General features: G+C 36.5%; 1 protein-coding gene across 1 annotated transcript in view; it reads right to left on the bottom strand.

Annotated features, from left to right (window-relative positions):
• Positions 1–19,480, bottom strand: part of LOC136857204 (serine-rich adhesin for platelets) — a 329,451-nt gene that overhangs the window by 46,314 nt on the left and 263,657 nt on the right. The window contains exons 25-26 of the mRNA XM_068224997.1: positions 4,329–4,535; positions 166–168 (exon numbers count right to left, since the gene is read on the bottom strand). Of these exons, the coding sequence (XP_068081098.1) occupies positions 166–168; positions 4,329–4,535 (210 nt within the window). The remainder of the gene's footprint in view (positions 1–165; positions 169–4,328; positions 4,536–19,480) is intronic.

The raw sequence follows: 19,480 nt of genomic DNA, 5'->3' as shown, positions 1-19,480 counted from the left end.
CGAAGCAGGCATAAAAAAAACTGCTCCTGAGTCAACAAACACACCAACACACAACACCCTCACAACAAAAACTCGCACCTGCACTCCTTCCAGGCTTACACTTATTACCCAGGGCTATAATTGCTTCAAATTAAACCACTCTGCAGCAACCTGTTCAGAGGCTACCCGCTGTAACAGATGTGGCGGCCCTCACCGTCATACTGATTGTAATATACCAGGGGACCAGGAGAGGTGCGCGAACTGCCAAGGCAGCCACGTTGCCTCATTCCCCAGTTGCCCTTTTCTCAAAAAAGCAATTAGAGCACACCATCAGCACGCACAACAAACACCCCCCCACCTCAACTCTTAAACCTCAATATACACTCACCCTCGAACCCCAGCCCTTCCACTGCCACCCTCACACACCTGTCCACCCAAGACTCTCCACTCCCCTCCACTTACTACTCTTAAAGCTACTCTCACCTGAACTGTCACAATTATTACCCACCCTGCCTAACAGACAACTCATTCAATAACCCCACCCCCTCCAAGCTACCCCGCCAAGCAATGTAAACCAAAGTTCTCACTTCCTACTACCACGTAACGCCTTCAAAAGCACTGGAAAGGGTACAGTCAAGGTGGGGTGCCACAAGCTGCCATTCATAAGATGCTGATTTTTCAAAATTTTAACATTCGCAGATACTTATTCTCTTACACATTAAAAGAGCAAGTTGCGAACATAACATAGGAAGCAGCGTTGCAAATTTCCAAAAGCAACATCACGCTAGGAAAGCCCTGAATGGTCGACCATACAGGGTAAGCCACATCGTATCCGTAAAATGCTGTACTAGTCATATCACCGAATGATGCAAATTTCCCTGGACACACACTATTAACATTAAAAATACAGTATACTTAACTCGCACACTGAAACATATAAATATACATACCAGTACCACAGTTAAGCAACATTTGGTGTGGTCATCCACTGGATGGGTGACCAGTACTCATACTCTTACAAATCACTAATACTGCACACTAATTACCCATACTGGATAATATATTAAAAGTTCAAACACCCAACTGACCACCCGCATTACAGACTGACAGAGGAGCTCCGATGGGAGCACCAGTATCGGTACGTCACATACCACCTATGAGACAGGTGGTCCATACAGAACCTAGGGTCGAATGGCTGTAGCCAGTGTTACTTCTCAGTCAGTCAGTCAGTCAGTCAGTCTGTCTGTCTGTCTGTCTGTCTGTCTGTCTGTCTGTCTGTCTGTCTTTAATCTGCATTTAGGGCTGTCACCTATGTAGCAGATTATCTATCAATTCTTTATGTAGTAATTTCTTAAATGATTTCAAAGAACTTTGACTTTTATTAAAATTTTCCCTTGATAAATTAATCCAGTCCCTAACTCCTCCTCCTAGAGAGAGAGATTTATTAAAGAAATAAATCGTCCATCCTCCAATGAGGGCGACCATTCAGATTCAGAATACAGTCGGGTTATATTTCAATGGAGTTTAAAAATATCAAGAAGTGGAAATTTAATTGTTAATGCTGTTATCTTCTTTTTTTTCAGAGTTAGTTGGGGAGAAATGTTAATCGCTTTCTCAGGTATAGAAGGAAATGAATAATTTGTTGACAGTCCCCGTCCTCTTAAATTTCAACCTTTTCTAAAGATTCTAAACATTGTCCATGCAAAATCATGACCATTGCAGATGTCATGGACTTGCACTGAAGGTGAATGAATGCTACTTCAATTTCCAGTGTAAAACAGATGCATCTGCAGATGATGCTGTTTTGCACAGAAGATCTTTAAAAAATATTACAGTGTAAAACAAATTTATTTAAAAAATTAAGGTTCCTAGAAAGAAACAATAATTTACTTCATCAATTGCAAATCTTAAAACCTTCATGCTCTTAAGAGCACAAATTTATTTTACTTGAAGGGCCTAATGTTATAAATTTATCAAACTCTTACATTGAAGATCACACTACAATACACCAACTTATGTAAAAAAAACAAAAAAGAAGAAAAACGGAAAAATTTGCACTTATCATGGTGTTGCATTGGCTTGGCGATATTATGATCTTTCCTACCTCTAAAACTCTACTCAAGCTTATTCATCTACTAATGTCATGTCATTCCACGGCATCTTTTCATTGACAGCTCAGAGCATACAGCTTATTGAGCAGCTCGTCTCTTTACTCCTAATTCTTTGTAACTGAGCTTCCACAGCAGTACAACTTTTCTGCATCAGTACATGAATTGATCATTCTATTTTTTGGCCTTTCTGGTGGTCATGATCATTAAGGCATCAAGTCTGTATGGTCTGACACTGTGGTGAGCTGGTTCGAGTACCACTGATGGAAACATCTTTTCACCATCTCAGTGCTGGCCTGCAGGGTAGGGGTGATGGTATACAATTTCTAGTAATTATAGTGTGTGAAAAAAGCCTGGGTTCAGTTCCAAACCTCTCTGCAATGTTCGTGAGGAGCGAGGGCATATGATGCTGTTAATGGTGATTCATCATTTGGATGGGGACATTAAGCCTCGAGCAGGCCCCTTGGTGATATTCAACACAGGAGTGATCCTACTGCCATCTAGTTGGACAGAGTAGAATGCTATAGGAATATACATGGATAATAAAAGAAACCAGAGCCACACAGGGTTGGCTCACCAGTTTTATGAATAACGAGCTCTACAACCTGTCTGAATCATTTATGGGATTGAGGTTAATTTTCCAGAGAATAAATTGCTAGATTGTATCATAGAACAAAATGCAGTGAAGTATCAACAAAGAATTTAGTCCTGTACCTCTATATGAGGTTTGAGCATATTCATTGTTATTCTATTATCCCTTGCTATTCTAAGTTCCATGCTTTTTTATGTGCCCAGTCTATTCTTTAAAAGGTTCGGTATAAAATATGATATCAACACATAAATCCTTTGACCCCTACATCACATATTATGACCAATTTTACTTTATTAAATCTTTGATGATATAACTTTGATTTGCTGTAGACATGTTTAAAACAGCTTTTTTTTTGTTGTTGTTGTTATAATTTTACTAGTTAACTTTTGTTCTTTGCTAGGCTGAGGGTATCCTCAAGAGGGACGAAACATGTACCTATAACTTTGCTATAAGAATGAAACTTTTGTAAGTATTATCAAGGGGGAACTTTTAATGTTAATATCTTCAAATGAGCAATGCTTTGGACTGATAGGTTGTGGGCTGCAATGATAGTTAATTTTATCTTGTTATACCATTTGGTAGAGTGGGAGATGCTAGTTGTCTTTTCTCTTCACTTTCTAATTTAATATATGGCACAGACAAGTGTAGCCAACAGTTAGGCTGGCCGCAAAATGAGACGCAGATCTGTGAGGTGACGCAGGGTGACTCATGTCGAATTCTTCACGGCAGAGTGAGTCACGGCGACAATCGTCGCTAGTTGGATCACAGTTTCAGTACTCAGTTTATGACCTATCTGTGTCGGTGTGACGTAAAGCAACTTGTAAAAAGAAAAAAATACTCATAATTACTTCCTTCTCTCATACCCCCTCGTCATAACTTCGTCACATTATTTGTTACTTATTTTTCTCACTAAAACTCACTTTTTGTGTATGGAAATTAAGTTGTTTTCAATTTGTATATCTCAGTTTAGCCATTACAAATAATTTGTGTTTATCACAAGAGTTTAGTTTTGGAATTTCTCATTTCAAAACAATTATTTTTGCATTCATCAATAGATAAAACATTAAACTGCAATAAATTGGTATTTTGCTGCTTTATATTGTACATTACTTCTTCCTCAAAACACAATATATAGTTTATAGTGGTTTAGACAAAAAAATACATTTAATATGATTTTTCAAAAAGAATTCCTGATTCAGTAAAATTGTTTAGCAACAATATGAATAACCGAAATCACCATGAGTCTTGCAGGAAACTGCGGAAGAGAGACTACGGGCAGCAACTGTGTCACGTCACCCTGCGCCATAACACGCGTGGGTCCAGTCAGTTCTGTGGTTCGCAGAAACTCACCATGAGTCACTTTGCGACATCTCATGGACCTGCGTCTCATTTTGCAGCTGGCCTTAGAGTAATCATAGTAAATCCCAAATCTTCAAACTGGTATAGTTCAAGCTATTTTCTATAAAACTAACAGGTGATTCCTATGAGAGTGTTAGGCCTAACATATTTGGTACAACTTGTGAAATGATGGAAGGTGGCAGGTTATTTCCTTACCAGTTTCATTAACAAACAACCCCTGTGCAAAGAACAGGTAAGTCCATTGATATGTTATAAAAGCATTATACTTGAAAAAACAAAAAATCACCCACCTGCATGGGCGAGTTTCACAACCTCTGAGTGTGAGGCTTCTAGCACATTAACACCATTCACACTGATGACTATGTCGCCAACCTCAAGACCCGAAGTTTCTGCCGGTGTGTCAGGTTCGATGGCCGAAACCACAACAGGCCGTGAGCCATGGATCCGGAAACCAAACTCTCCCGACTGCCGGTGTACTACCACTGTCTTATCACACTCTGGAGTCACAACAATATTTTTTTCTATATATCCAATGATAATTGAATTTCCAAAAGTATGAGATTATGAAAGTTACCAATATTTATTACACACTTCTACAATCATGAAATACAATGCAGTCAAATATATAAGGGAAATTGGTGTAAATCTATATGTATCAGCTATGCTGAAAATCATATTAAATCAGAAAATCAGAATATTTCAGACATACATAATAAAGAATAATTTGTGAAATAAAAATTTACAGTCCACTTCTTGAGATGGGATCTGATGGTAGAAGCTTGTTTTCCACACTATTAGACCATGGTCATGTTTAGCAACCATATTTGGTACAACCTGTGAAATGATGGAAGGTGGCAGGTTATTTCCTTACCAGTTTCATTAACAAACAACCCCTGTGCAAAGAGCAGGTAAGTCCATTGATATATTATAAAAGCATTATACTTGAAAAAAATCACCCACCTGCATGGGCGAATTTCACAACCTCTGAGTGTGAGGTTTCTAGCACATTAACACCATTCACACTGATGACTATGTCGCCAACCTCAAGACCCGAAGTTTCTGCCAGTTGGATAAAATTTATGGTCTATGCATTGTAATGGAATCAACAAACTTCTAACAGCACTTCAGCATTATCATTTTCATCATGATTATTGTAATAATTTGACAGTTACATGCAATCAAGAAATCATGGAATCCACTCCACATCCCCTGGGGAGGTATATGCTGCAACAATTAACTGCAGGATTAATACTGAAGTTGAAGAACACAGCCTTCCTGTCACTTCTATTAACCAAAAAGAATTGTTGCCAAACATATACTTACTTATTGACATTGAAGAAATCTGTCCTGAATACCACAATTCAGTATCTAACTATTCATTATTCAGAGACAATACAACAGTATTTTATTGTTCAGCACCAAAGCTAGTAGTCGCTTGTAAATATTATCACACAAAAGCTGTTTGAAAACTTCTGGATATATTAAAACTTCCCCCCAATAATATCAAGAGAGAGCATGAATCCAAGATCTTCAAAGTTTTGATAACTTGAGGCAGTTGATGTAAAAAGGGCACATATGTAAAAACTCATTTTGGAGAAGAAATGAAATATTTGCCTTTGTTTTTCTTCGGTGTTTATTTATTTTCCATACTGTAGTGTTTGTTATTATTTAGAATATTTAATTCAGATATGAATAATTCATGTAAAATATGACTTAAATGGCTCATGAATTAAATGAATAAGAACTTTTAAATCAATATTATGAGCCCTTTTTATGCAGACAGCATTTTCAGTGATAAAATTCAATAAACAAGACTTAAATACAGTGCTTTAAATTAAATGTAATACAACATTAATGCACAAGATTGAGTTCATGGAAAAATTAAGTGGCTACAATAGATCAGTATTGTCAGAGAAGAGAATTTTCTGTTCAGTCTTAGTTTATTAACATTGTCAGAGAATAATACCAAAAGGCCCTACTTCATTTACTGTTCAGTCTTGGTTTATCATCCCCTCAATAAACATAATATCATCTTCATTTGTATAGGCTTCTTATATCCTTCACTTTCTTCTGGTTGATGTCCAGGACAGCAGTCTTTTCAATGGTAAAGTTTCCTTGCCTGTAAGGACATTTTCAAATGTGAAAAAGGTTGGAATTTGCAGTAAAGGTGTGAAAATAACACAAAACAGGACCACCTCTCAATGTGTTTATGATCACATACTGCATTACTGTGAATGGGACATTATTTCTGGATAATGTATCCCAGGCTGGTAGTCCACAGCCATTGTAACTTTATTTTTATTTATTTATTTATTTATTTATTTTTGCTAAGGGCTTTACGTCGCACCGACACGGATAGGTCTTATGGCGAAGATCATTGTAACTTTAAAAATTGGGGAAGAATTTCTGCAGCACAAGACCATTGCAGTAAGATAAGACTTGGCATTCCCAGTCACTTCTTTCTGGTTCATGTACTGTCTGATAAGTCCAAATTTCCTATCACACTGTGAAGAGCTGTGACCATGAATTGGAAAAAGTTGTGCAGCTCACTTTAAACAGGTGTAACAACAATTTTCAACATATCCCACTGAATCTTTCGCCATTATTAACTAGAGAGAATGGCGAATAAACCTATGTATTCTGTGTAAAGCAGGCCGATACGTCTATGTGCCCCTTTTACGTCAAGTGCCTCAATTGTTAATTTCTAATGCAGGTTCATTGAGAGTAAATCTATGTCTAACATTTCATTTCTGTCTGCTCAGATAGATATAGTGTCAAAGAAACAGAGCCTTCTAAGTCAGTTTCTATTCTATAAACCTTCATTCGTGAAACAAATGCACTGAGTCATGAATCCCAACTCAGGAATATGAACAAAGGTTTACCACCTGATTGTAGTGAGCTTACTGTATGGTATACAGATCAGAAATTGTTGGTAAAAAGATAGTTCAAAATCTATCTGCTATGAGGAGAGAGAAGGATTTATCCATTTAGAAAAAGGACTGGTGCCTTGATCTCGCATACAGCTATATTAAATTCTCAAGTAATGTGATGATACCCCATCAACCATGGTAGACTGTGATTTTAAATATTTTTCCAATTTCAGTCAAATTCAAATTTGGTAAACTTTTCTAATCCGTCATTTATGATCAGCGTTGAGGAAATGACCTACTATCACTTTTACAGGCTTCTTTGTTTAAGAGTTTGGGTTATTTTATTAAACATACTGTAAATGTGATAGGTTGAAGTTGAAGAAAAATATTTTTTTTTCTCGAGTGTCCGGAAACAAGGCCCAATGTAATATATGTTCATTCTGGGTCATTGTAGGCCAAAAAATAGTGGGTTTTATTTGTCCTTTTTTGTGTTTATTGGCTTATGGCCCTTTTTTAGCCTTTCTGAGGTCTTAACGGGTTTTTTGCAACTTCCCCCTCTTTCGAGTACATTTTTACTGCCCATTTCTCAATTCAAATTCCTTTTTTTAATGTTAATCTAAAAATATATCTATATTTAAAAAATTTACTAAAAAACAGCTTTGTCCAGTTCATTCGGCCATTTTATGACAGATTTGTAGGGTCACTTAGGGCCTACTCCAGCTGTGAAAGGATTTTCCTCAGAAAAACATCAAAGTCCGTATGTATGCCTCCATGCCAAACTGTATCACATCCGTTTCTGTGCTACTGGTTGCCCAATACCATAATGAGTGCATCCCACAAGTGTTTGTTACCTTGCAATCAGTTTTTGGTGTGGTACAGTATTTTGATGTTTTCTTTCTACTATAGGTCCTGTGATTTTACCTACTTACATACTACTGTTATGCCTCCTTCTTGGTCAGCAATTTTTTTTTTTTTTTTGCAAATGAGTATTTCACCTATAGACATAAATAAAAATTAAACATCAAAATTTATATAGTTAAATACACAGGTAGGATGTATAGACTATATTTCTCCCCTACACACCAGTATTTACATCCCCCTGTGGGTGGGGGGCAGTAGAATAACACCCACGGTATCCCCTGCCTGTCGTAAGATGCGACTAAAAGAGGTCCCAGGGGCTCTCAACTTGGGAGCGTGGGTTGGCGACAACGGATCCCTTACCTGAGTCCTGGCATTGCTTCCACTTACTTGTGCCAGGCACCTCACTTTTGTCTATCCTGTCCAACCCCTCTTGGTCAACTCTTGTTCTTTTCCAACCCCAACAGTATTAGGAACCAAGGCTTAGGGAGTCTTTCATTTTCACGCTCTTCATGGCCCTTGACTTTCTTTGGTCGGTACCTTCATTTTTCAAAGTGTTGGATCCCTTCTATTTTTTCCCCTCTGATTAGTGTTAGCTACTTGTACTTCCTCTTAAAACAATGTTCACCACCACCACTCCCACCACCATCAACACCAGTATTTACAATCTTCTCTCTGCACATCACCATCTTCTTTGTTCCTGTCATCATCAGCTCTGGTGCAAAAATCACTGAGATCTCCTGTGTATTTTTGATATGTTCATTCCAAACTTGCCTCTACTCATCTTTCCTTATTTCCCAGTGATTTTTACATCTTGCCAAGAAAGTATATCTTACCATAATCTCTTGTTTCAGATCTAGCAACCCTCTGTGTACCGGTACCTCTAATTCCTTGAAAAGATGTCTGAGATTTCTTCCTTATATCACATTTCGTGAATGTCTCTTTAAGCATTACAAAGAATAAAAATTGTTAGTCGTATTCTTTAAGTATTAAGCATAACTTGTGGATCAAATATGAGTATGTCCACCAGATACATGGCAAATATCCAACATCAACACTAATGCAAGACTCAGAATACATATCAGTAGACATTGTAATAATTATGCAATACTAGAAGATATAATTTTTTATGTGTCATTTAAATTCTTTTCTAATTGTGCAGTGTTTACATTCTTTTGTACTATCTTACATAAAGACTCTAATCTTCTCAATGAGGTCAAGTTACCCCATTAAACTCTGGATTCATGTATAAATTATGCAATATTTAGAACTTATACCAAAGGATATATTAATTATGCAATAATAGAAGAAATTTTAATGTGTCATTTTAATCCCCTTTTTAATTGTATAGTATTCGCATTTCTTTGTACTGTTTTATATCAAGACTAATTTTTTCAATGAAAATTTTTTCATTAAACTCTGAATAATATGTAAACAACATCAACTTGATTATGACTCATATGTAATTACAACATGTGATGTTAACAAGTTTTCACAAACAAATTGTAATATCTTATGGTTTTTGTAACTGCATGTATTATCTTTTCCATCTTTTAATCATGGCTGAAAATTACCCAATATCATAGGTTCAAAACTAGTCCCAACATTTAATAAGGATAATAACATCAATCTAATTGGTATTGAATAGATGGACCTCCCCATCCTCTTCTTGGATAGTGATCAATCAATATGGACCACAATGAAATTTATTACTGATCATTCATGGTGCACAATATTTAGGAAAATGAATGCACATTATGAAGATTCTATGCATTTATAAACATATTTTTCATTTAGTAGTTTTGATTCACTTTGAAATATCTTGGATCTTGTTGTTACAAATTATATTCTTATAAAAGAACTAGCTAATATAATAAAAAACATAAGCAATAATATATTGACCTATTGTTGACCTTTGAGGTCATGGTTGCAAGTGTTTTATGAAAGACTTTGGTTGTAAGCTAGTAATGATTACAATACTGTACGCTAGTAAAGATTTCAATACTCTTTAAATGAGATTTTGAGATTTTTTGTTTGTTTGAAAGTAGTAACAGAATTTGTATGTTTACAGGAAATTTCTATTTTCATTAAATTCAGTTCATCTAGAATTCAGGAAAAGCTATACATAAAGCTGCACATGTTGATGTTATAAATAGATGCTCTGACAATTTAGCTGTTGGCTATCATAATATAATCACTTCCATCAAGAACAAATAACAAAACATACCGGAAACAATGTAGCTATGTCTGAAGTGGAATATTAATATTACAACACTAGGGAAAATGGAAATTGTAACACAATGAATGGGTGTGCCTGCAACACCCAAGTGTGCATAGTGGACGGGTGTGAGACAGTTATGCGATAACTGCTCAGGTACCTCTGTCCGCACCTGTACACAGTACATGGTGTGCCCACTCTGAGCTGCCGTACATTGCTAATTCCTATGTGGTAGGAGTCAAGAAGGCCTTGGATAACATCCTGTGGAATTGTGGCCCATGCTTGCTATGCTGTGAGGGTCAGTTTGTCCACAGTTCAGGGTAGCAGCAGCAGCAGCAGCAGCAGCAGTAGTAGTAGAAGTAGTAGAGGGGAGTTTTACAGGTGCCTACTCAATGTCCCATGCATGTTCTCTAGGGTTTAGGTACAGGGACCTGAAAGGTCAGTGTAAAAGCATAATGTCTTGGAGCTTCCTTGGAGATGTCTGCAGTGTGAGGGTAGGCATTGTCTTGAAATATCCCATTTGAAACAGTTGCCATCAGAGGGACAATCCAGTCTACATACTATTGAGCAGCCATTGTGCCCTTGTCAACAATTACTAATGGCAATTTCACATGAAAATCAATAGCTCCCTAGACTGTAATGCCTGATGTTGGCCTTTTATGCTTCTCAACAATCACATCGATGCATCCTCTCTCCCTCGTATGCCGTTAGACATGATTTTGACAATTATCGTGGCCAAGACAAAATCATGATCAATCAATGCCATTTGTCAGCCCAGCATGATCATTTCTGACACCAGGACAGCCTCATATGTTGATGTTGTGGATTCAGTAGAACGCTTGCTGCAGATACATGGGACCGTACACCAGCTGCATACTAAAACAATTACCAATTGTTTGTCACCATTCCATATCTCCATATCAGCACTGGGATAGCTGTACAACAACAATTTTAAAAATATGTAAGCTCATTTTATCCTAAGATAAATAGTGTGAAAATTGGAATGGCATTAATTTGATGCTGTTACCGTACAGTACCCCTTGTTCTAGAGCAGCTATCCCTGTGGATTCTCTCTCTCTCCCATTCCTTCATGGTGTTACAGTTTCCTTTTTCTGTAGCAGTAACAGCAGTTACTTGTTTAATGCTGCACTAACACACTGAAGATTTTTGGGTGACAGAGGGATGGGAAAGGGCTAGGATTGGAAAGATAGAGGCCATGGCCTTCATTAAGGTACATCCCCAGCATTTGCCTGGTGTGAAATTGGGAAACCACAGAAAACTATCTTTAAGGCTGCTGATGGTGGGATTCGAACCCACTATCTCCCAAATGCAAGCTCACAGCTGCGCAACCCTAACCACATTGCCAACAAGTTTAGTAGTAGTAGTCTGAGAGTGAAGAGTGAAGGGAACTGATTCTCAGGTATGATGAGGAACAAGACCAATACAGGCTGCCAACTGCACTGTAAAATGAAATGGCGTATGGCTTTTAGTGCCGGGAGATCCCAAGAAGGGTTCGGCTCGCCAGGTGCAGTTCTTTTGATTTGACGTCCGTAAGCGACCTGCGTGTCGTGAACTGCACTGTGAAAGTGGTTCAGTCATATTTCAAGAATTCAAAATAATACTTCAGCTCTCTCTGTGGGTCTATTTAAAAGAGGTTTTCTGTAATTCATTGAAACAATAGTATATTTAAAGCTGTAGGTATCTCTGGCTGTGGTTTGTTGAAGGATATGTCTTAGGATTGTTTTGAAATAGTAGGCTAATGATTAATAGATTACTTCTTCAAAAGGATTCTATACACTCTAATATTCTCCAGGAAGCAATACATATAAGGCTTTGCATCATGTACGTAACAATTTAAAAAAAATATTTTAGTGCTAAATACATTATTTAAATTTTCACCTGTACCATAGTTATATAAATTTAGCATCTTATTAACAAAATGTAAAAATATACAATAAAACAGCTGAAGGAATGGAGACAATGTTGTTCCCTTGAGATGATGAATCATATATTACACAATCAGTTCAAAGTAGTTTCACGAGTGAATGAAGGTGCTGGCAAGAAGCCAGTCTGGTGCTCTTGACAACTAGGACAAGATTACATGAGCCTGTTTATGTCACAAGAAAGCTGAAAATGAACAACAGAAATACACCTTGATGTAATGAACAAATCTGGACTCCTGGTTCAGGCTGAAAAACCATGAAACAGCAGCTTATACATACATATTTTAATAATCAATAACATACTCTATGTAAAAATATAGCTAGTACAATAAAGACATCACTTAAGAAAAATTAGTAGTAGTAGTAGTAGTAGTAGTAGTAGTATTTTAGGAGTGAAGATTTGAAGGAATTGATTCTCAGGCATGATGAGGATTTATATGTTCTAATAATTAATGAAATATATACATATATATTTAATTATTTTTATTAAAATATGGAATTATATATGAACTTGAAACTACAAAAAAATCTATTCCTAGCATAGTTATATAAATTTAGCATCTTATAAAAAATGTAAAAATATATAATTTTAAAAAAAAACTGGAGGAATGGAGACAATGTTGTTCCCTTGAGAGCATGAATGATTAATCACCTATTACACAATCAGTTCAAAGTAGTTTCACAAGTGACTTTAGGAGTGAAGATTTGAAGGAATTGATTCTCAGGCATGATTATAACAATAGCCTAAAACTGAGTGATGGTATACCATCAACACCCAGACCTGGCAGGAGCTGGACAAGGGGAAATTAAAATGATGATGATTAAGTTCAATGAAGCTAAACAAAATAGACCTGCATGAAAAATAATGTTGCACTTCTCATTTTAATATGATCTTCGAAGAACAAACAATATTTAATTCTCTGTTACCAAAACAATGGATTACAAAATTTTCTTTTTAGTGCTGGAAAGTGATTCATCATCTATTGTCTAGAGGCACATTATTTTATATTGACTGAAACTGCATTCGACATCAGAAGAGGTAATATGGGCATGTTTGAACTTCACAATGTCTACTGGGTTTAAGTTCATCGTTAACTTCACACAGCATTGCAGAAACTTTTCCCATTTCTCCATATCCAGAGTTCTTTGAAAGTACAGTGTCCATCTTCAATTTTGCTACATTTGCAACTTTACCTCTACCACGATCCAGTTATTACGCAGTATTATTCACAATTTTGAAACTTTCAGAAAGTGACAGATGCAAGCTTTGGAGCCTTTTGAGTACTTTTGTGGAGCATGAAAAATTATGCTGAATGTCACTTAAATAATTCCTTACACTTGTGTCGCAGACAACTATTTTTGCAATGTTTATGAATGGGATTTCCTGAGTTATGAAATTATGGGACAGACACAGTCTTAACACTTTTTAGCCAAAATATGGACTATATTGATTTTAATGACTAAGATTATGGAACATATGTGCTAAATTCCAAAATATGGAAAATAAACATTGCGCTTTTCAACTCCACAAGTCATGATTTGTAAAGATAAATAAATTTTAGTTTCCTAAATAGATATGTATTTACATAGATATCCATTCCTTGGTCATAACACACAGGTACAGTCTGCATATTAAAAATCTACTTGTAACTGACATGTTAGCTTACTCATGACAATATTCTTAAGAAGAATGGGTTTGATGTTATACCGTACCAATCTCATAGTCCTATGAATCAATTATTCATGTTTATCATAAATCCAAGATGCCCGCCTGGTGGCCAGGATCGTTAAGGAATTGAGTCTATATGGCCTGACACCGTGGTTAGCTAGTTTGAGTCCCATTGGTCAAAAAAGTTTCACCATCAGAATGTTGGCTGTTAGGGTAGGAGATGTGGAGGTATACAATTTCTAATGACTAGATTGCACACCTAAAGCTTGGATTTAATTCCAAACCTCTCCACGGTATTCATATCGAGTGAGGGCATATGACGCTGTTGATAGTGATTTGTCCATCAGATGGAGACATAGAGCTTTGAGCAGACTTCTTGGCGTTATTAGACAGGAGCAAGCTATGTGCCAACAATGGGTTTCACCCTCTCCCTACCTCATTATCATAATCATTCCACATCAAGATGTGCAGGTTGCCTATGGGTATCAAATAGAGAGACCTGCTCAGAAAGTCAGCACCTTAATCATCTGAACCACTCAGCCTGGTTGAGCAAAGAAGAGAAAGAAAATAGATTATCTATATTACTTTCATTAAAGAAAATGAGCCATTAAATATATCAATGCCCTCTTTTTTCAAGGCTCCTGTCATTCTTTCGATTGGGCCATCAAATACAGTTGTAGTTCAATGCAATAAGTGGACAGAATATGATTAAATCTGGTGCTCCTTCCTGGAACATGGAAATTAATTTTTCTTGAGGTTGTGAGTAATAAACTGAAAAGCATATCAAGCATATACAAAATGTCAGGGCATTTTCATAAACCATACAGATTTAATGATTTTGGTTTCTAAATATAGTCACCTTTATTAGAGCAGAGATGTGCTTTAAATGAATACAAATTTAGAACTCTAAAATTGTGTTGAATCTAATGGACAGTTGTCTGATGGAAGTGTTCCACTCAGGTATATAGTGTTCTTGTACAATTGTATCAAGGACACTTACAGTGTTCTTGTACAATCGTATCAAGGACACATACAGCACACAAAATGTAGTTATATTGGTAAATATTCTGGAATATCTAGTGATGCAATCCAGTCTTTCTTAATATTTCTTACACGTTCATTAAATAAATAAAACTGCTCGGTCATTACTTTGTAAAAATATAAAGAAAGTTTTTAATATGGAAACTGTATTTTCCTTTATTTTTAAAACAATTTTTCATCATGATTGTGTTTCAACCCATTTTGAGGCCAATACTTTTCCAGATAATGTAAATCATCTTGGAACTTTCAACAACTGAGCAAACAATTAACTTTTATTAATCTTTTTTGCATCACAAGCAAAGAGAAGTAAATCTAAATTTCCTAAGTACCTATACATATATATACTAGCAATTACCCGTGGCTTCACTCGCGTGGATTTCGTAATTTGATCAAAGTAATCGTTTCTCGGCATTGTACTAAGACATTATCTGAAAATTCCTAAATTATAAAAACTCACCCAAAAAATGAGTTTCATTTACCCTAGAAATTTTTGTAAACTTTGTTTGTGGTATTACCTTTTGGGGCTAAGATAACCATGCGAAATAGAACTGTACATGTGAGAAACAGTCTTCTCTCAAGTCGAAAAAATAAATAGATGTTTCTTTACTTTTAAAAGGAGATTCCAAATACCTCACATCTGTAACGTCTTCGGTTTTTAAGATATAAGTATCCTCATAAAAAATAATTAAACTATTTTTCTCTTCTTTTTACTCCCTGTCAAGTGTCCTCTCTGAAAAGAAAAAGGTACACGTTCCTGTATTTTTAAAGGACTTTCCAAATACCAAGTTTCTCATCTCTAACATATTAAGTTTTGACATATAATGTAGATATACCGGTACTCATTTTAAAAATTCACCCACTTTTCCAATTCTTTTCAGCCCCTTAACTGGATTTTCGAAAAAAAAAAAAAAAAGTATTTCATTATTTTTAAAGGAGATTCCAAATACCAGTTTTCATGCCTGTATGTCTGTTTTTTCTTTTTTTGCTAGTTGCTTTATGTCGCAATGACACAGATAGGTCTTATGGCGATGATTGTATGTCTGTAACACCTTCAGTTTTTGAGATAAATGTATACTCATAAGAATAATTCAACTTCTTCTTCTTCTTCTTCTTTCCACCCCTCTCCCGCCTTAAGTGGACTTCCCGAAAACAAAAAAAATACGTGTTTCTTTATTTTGAAAGGAAATTCAAATATAAATGTTCATGCTTCTTACATCTTCAGTTTTTGAGCTATAAGCATCGTCATAAAAAGAATTCAACTCCTTTTTCACCCCTGCACATTCCCCACACTGTAACCTTAAGTTTCTGAGATATAAGTTTCTCCATAAAAAGAATTACATTTTTTCAATTCCTTTCACCCTCCCCCTTAAGTGAATTTTCCGAAAACCAAAAACAAAACTTGTTTATTTATTTATAAAGAAGCTTCCAAATACCAATTATCATGACTGAAACATGATATATATGTATCCTCATAAAAATGAATTAAACTCCTTTTTAACCCCCCCCCCCCCCAAGTGATTCCCCCACCCCCCACCCCAAATACATGTTTCTTTTTTAAAGGAGATTCCAAATACTAATTTTCATGTCTGTAACATCTTTAGTTTTTGAGATATAAGTATCCTAATACAAAGTATTCAACTAATTTTTCAATTAATTCCCCCCCCCTTAAGTGGGTTTTACAAAGCTAAAATATTACATGTTTCTTTACTTTGAAAGAAAATTCCAAATACGAATTTTTATGTCTGTAACATCTTCAGTTCTTGAGATATAAGTATTCTCATGAAAATAATTCAACTTCTTTTTCACTCCATCCCTGCCCGTTAAGGTGCTTTCCCCCCACCCGAAAAATGTGTGTTTCTTTATTTTTAAAGGAGATTCCAAATACCAGTTTCCACGTCTGTAACCTTCAGTTCTCAGATATATGTTTCTCCAGAAAAATAATTCATTTTTTTAACTTCCTTTCACACTCCACACTCAAGTGAATTTTCCAAAAACAAACAGTACCCATTTCTTTAAAAGAGCTTCCAAACACCAATTATCATGATTGAAACATCTTCAGTTTTTAAGATATATGTATCCTCATAAAACAAATTCATCTCTGTTTTCATCCCCCCCTCCCTACCAAGTTGATTCCCCCACCAAATGCATGTTTCTTTATTTTTAAAGGAGATTCAAAATACCAGTTTTCACGTTTGTAACATCATACAAATAATTGACTAATTTTTCAATTCTTTCCCCTCCCCCCCCCCTCCACACCTCCCGTAGGGTTTTTCCCGAAAACCAAAGAATAGGTGTTTCCTTCTTTTTAAAGGAGATTCTGAATACCAATTTTCACATCTGCAACATTTTAAGTTTTTGAGATATACTGTAGATACACTAATTTAAAAAATTCACCCATTTTTTCAGTTCCCCATAAGTGGATTTTCCAGAAAAAAAAATATTAATGTTTCTTTAGTTTTACAGGAAATTCCAAATACCAGTTTTCAAATCTGTAATATGTTACGTGTCTGAGATAATTTGCAGATAGAGTCTTTTTAAAAATTCACCCCGTTTGTCACTCCTGTTCACCCCTATTCATCAGATTATCCAAAAACACAAAAATAACTTACGTATTTCTTTGTTTTCAAAGAAGATTCCAAATTTCAATTTTCATGTCTGTAAAATCTTTAGTCTCCTCATAAAAAAGGAGTTGAAACCCTTTTCCCCCCTTTTTTCACACCCCTTAATGGGATTTTCCAAAAAAAAAAAAAAAAAAAAGTTTCTTTATTCTTAAAGTAGGGTAGCATCCTGCTTCATGAATTTACCGAGCTCAGAACATTTTAAGCAAGCCTCGGACCTATGGGAGTAATGGAGTTTCACTCCTATTTGACAGGTGAGGGACTCCTTGGAAACAACTTGGCAAACGAAATGGAATTCGATGGGGAGCTATCAATATTAATGGGGCTTATGGAAGAAAGAAAGTAGAACTGGCTGAATCAGCAAAGAGGATGCATCTGGATGTGCTAGGAGTAAGTGATATTCGGGTAAGGGGAGATAACGAGGAAGAGATAGGAGATTATAAAGTGTACTTGACGGGTGTTAGAAAGGGAAGGGCATAGTGTGGGGTAGGGCTCTTTATCAGGAATACCATTGCACGCAACATAGTTTCTGTTAGGCACGTAAATGAGCGATTGATGTGGGTAGATTTGTCAGTTGGAGGAATTAGGACAAGAATTGTGTCCGTGTATTCACCATGAGAGGGTGCAGATGAGGATGAGTTGACAAGTTTTAAGAAGCATTGAGTGACATCGTGGTCAGGCTCAACAGCAAGGATAGAATAGTGCTAATGGGCGATTTCAATGCGAGAGTTGGGAATAGAACTGAAGGATACGAAAGGGTGATTGGTAAATGTGGGGAAGATATGGAAGCTAATGGGAATGGGAAGCGTTTGCTGGACTTCTGTGCTAGTATGGGTTTAGCTGTTACAAATACATTCTTCAAGCAAAAGGCTATTCACCGCTACACATGGTAGGCTAGGGGTACCAGATCCATAATAGACTATATCTTAACAGACTTCGAATTCAGGAAATCTGTGAGGAATGTACGAGTTTTTTGCGGATTTTTCGATGATACAGACCACTATCTGATCTGTAGTGAACTAAGTAACTCTAGGCCTAGGGTAGAGAAAGTGAAATCTGTCTGCAAACGAATAAGGGTAGAAAATCTCCAGGACGAGGAATTAGACAGAAGTACATGGATATGATTAGTGAGAAGTTTCGAACAGTAGACAGTAAGCAGGTTCAGGATATAGAAAGTGAATGGGTGGCATACAGGGATGCTGTAGTAGAAACAGCAAGGGAATGCCTAGGAACAACTGTGTGTAAAGATGGGAAAAGACGAACATCTTGGTGGAATGATGAAGTGAGAGCAGCCTGTAAACGTAAAAAGAAGGCTTATCAGAAATGGCGCCAAACAAGGGCTGAGGCAAACAGGGATTTGTACGTAGATGAAAGAAACAGAGCAAAACAATAGTTGTTGAATCCAAAAAGAAGTCATGGGAAGATTTTGGTAATAACCTGGAAAGGCTAGGTCAAGCAGCAGGGAAACCTTTCTGGACAGTAATAAAGAATCTTAGGAAGGGAGGGAAAAAGGAAATGAACAGTGTTTTGAGTACTTCAGGTGAACTCATAATAGATCCCAGGGAATCACTGGAGAGGTGGAAGGAATATTTTGAACATCTTCTCAATGAAAAAGGAAATCATCATGGTGGTATTGCAAACAGCCAAGCTCATGGGGAGGAGGAAAAGGATGTTGGTGAAATTATGCTTAAGGAAGTGGAAAGGATGGTAAATAAACTCCATTGTCATAAGGCAGCAGGAATAGATGAAATTAGACCTGAAATGGTGAAGTATAGTGGGAAGGCAGGGATGAAATGGCTTCATAGAGTAGTAAAATTAGCATGGAGTGTTGGTAAGGTACCTTCGGATTGGGCAAAAGCAGTAATCACACCTATCTATAAGCAAGGGAACAGGAAGGATTGCAACAACTATTGAGGTATCTCATTGATTAGTATACCAGGCAAAGTATTCACTGGCATCTAGGAAGGGAGGGTGCGATCAGTCGTTGAGAGGAAGTTGGAGGAAAACCAGTGTGGTTTCAGTCCACGGAGAGGATGTCAGGATCAGATTTTCAGTATGCGCCAGGTAATTGAGAAATGCTTTGAGAAGAACAGGCAGTTGTGTTTATGTTTTGTAGATCTAGAGAAAGCGTATGACAGGGTACCGAGGGAAAAGATGTTCGCCATACTGGGGGACTATGGAATTAAATGTAGATTATTAAAAGCAATCAAAGGCATTTATGTTGA

This window comes from Anabrus simplex, chromosome 1 (genome assembly GCF_040414725.1).
Source record: "Anabrus simplex isolate iqAnaSimp1 chromosome 1, ASM4041472v1, whole genome shotgun sequence".
NCBI classification, from domain to species: domain Eukaryota; kingdom Metazoa; phylum Arthropoda; class Insecta; order Orthoptera; family Tettigoniidae; genus Anabrus; species Anabrus simplex.
Note: the sequence above shows the minus strand (reverse complement) of the source record. Positions and strands in the feature narration are given on the sequence as shown.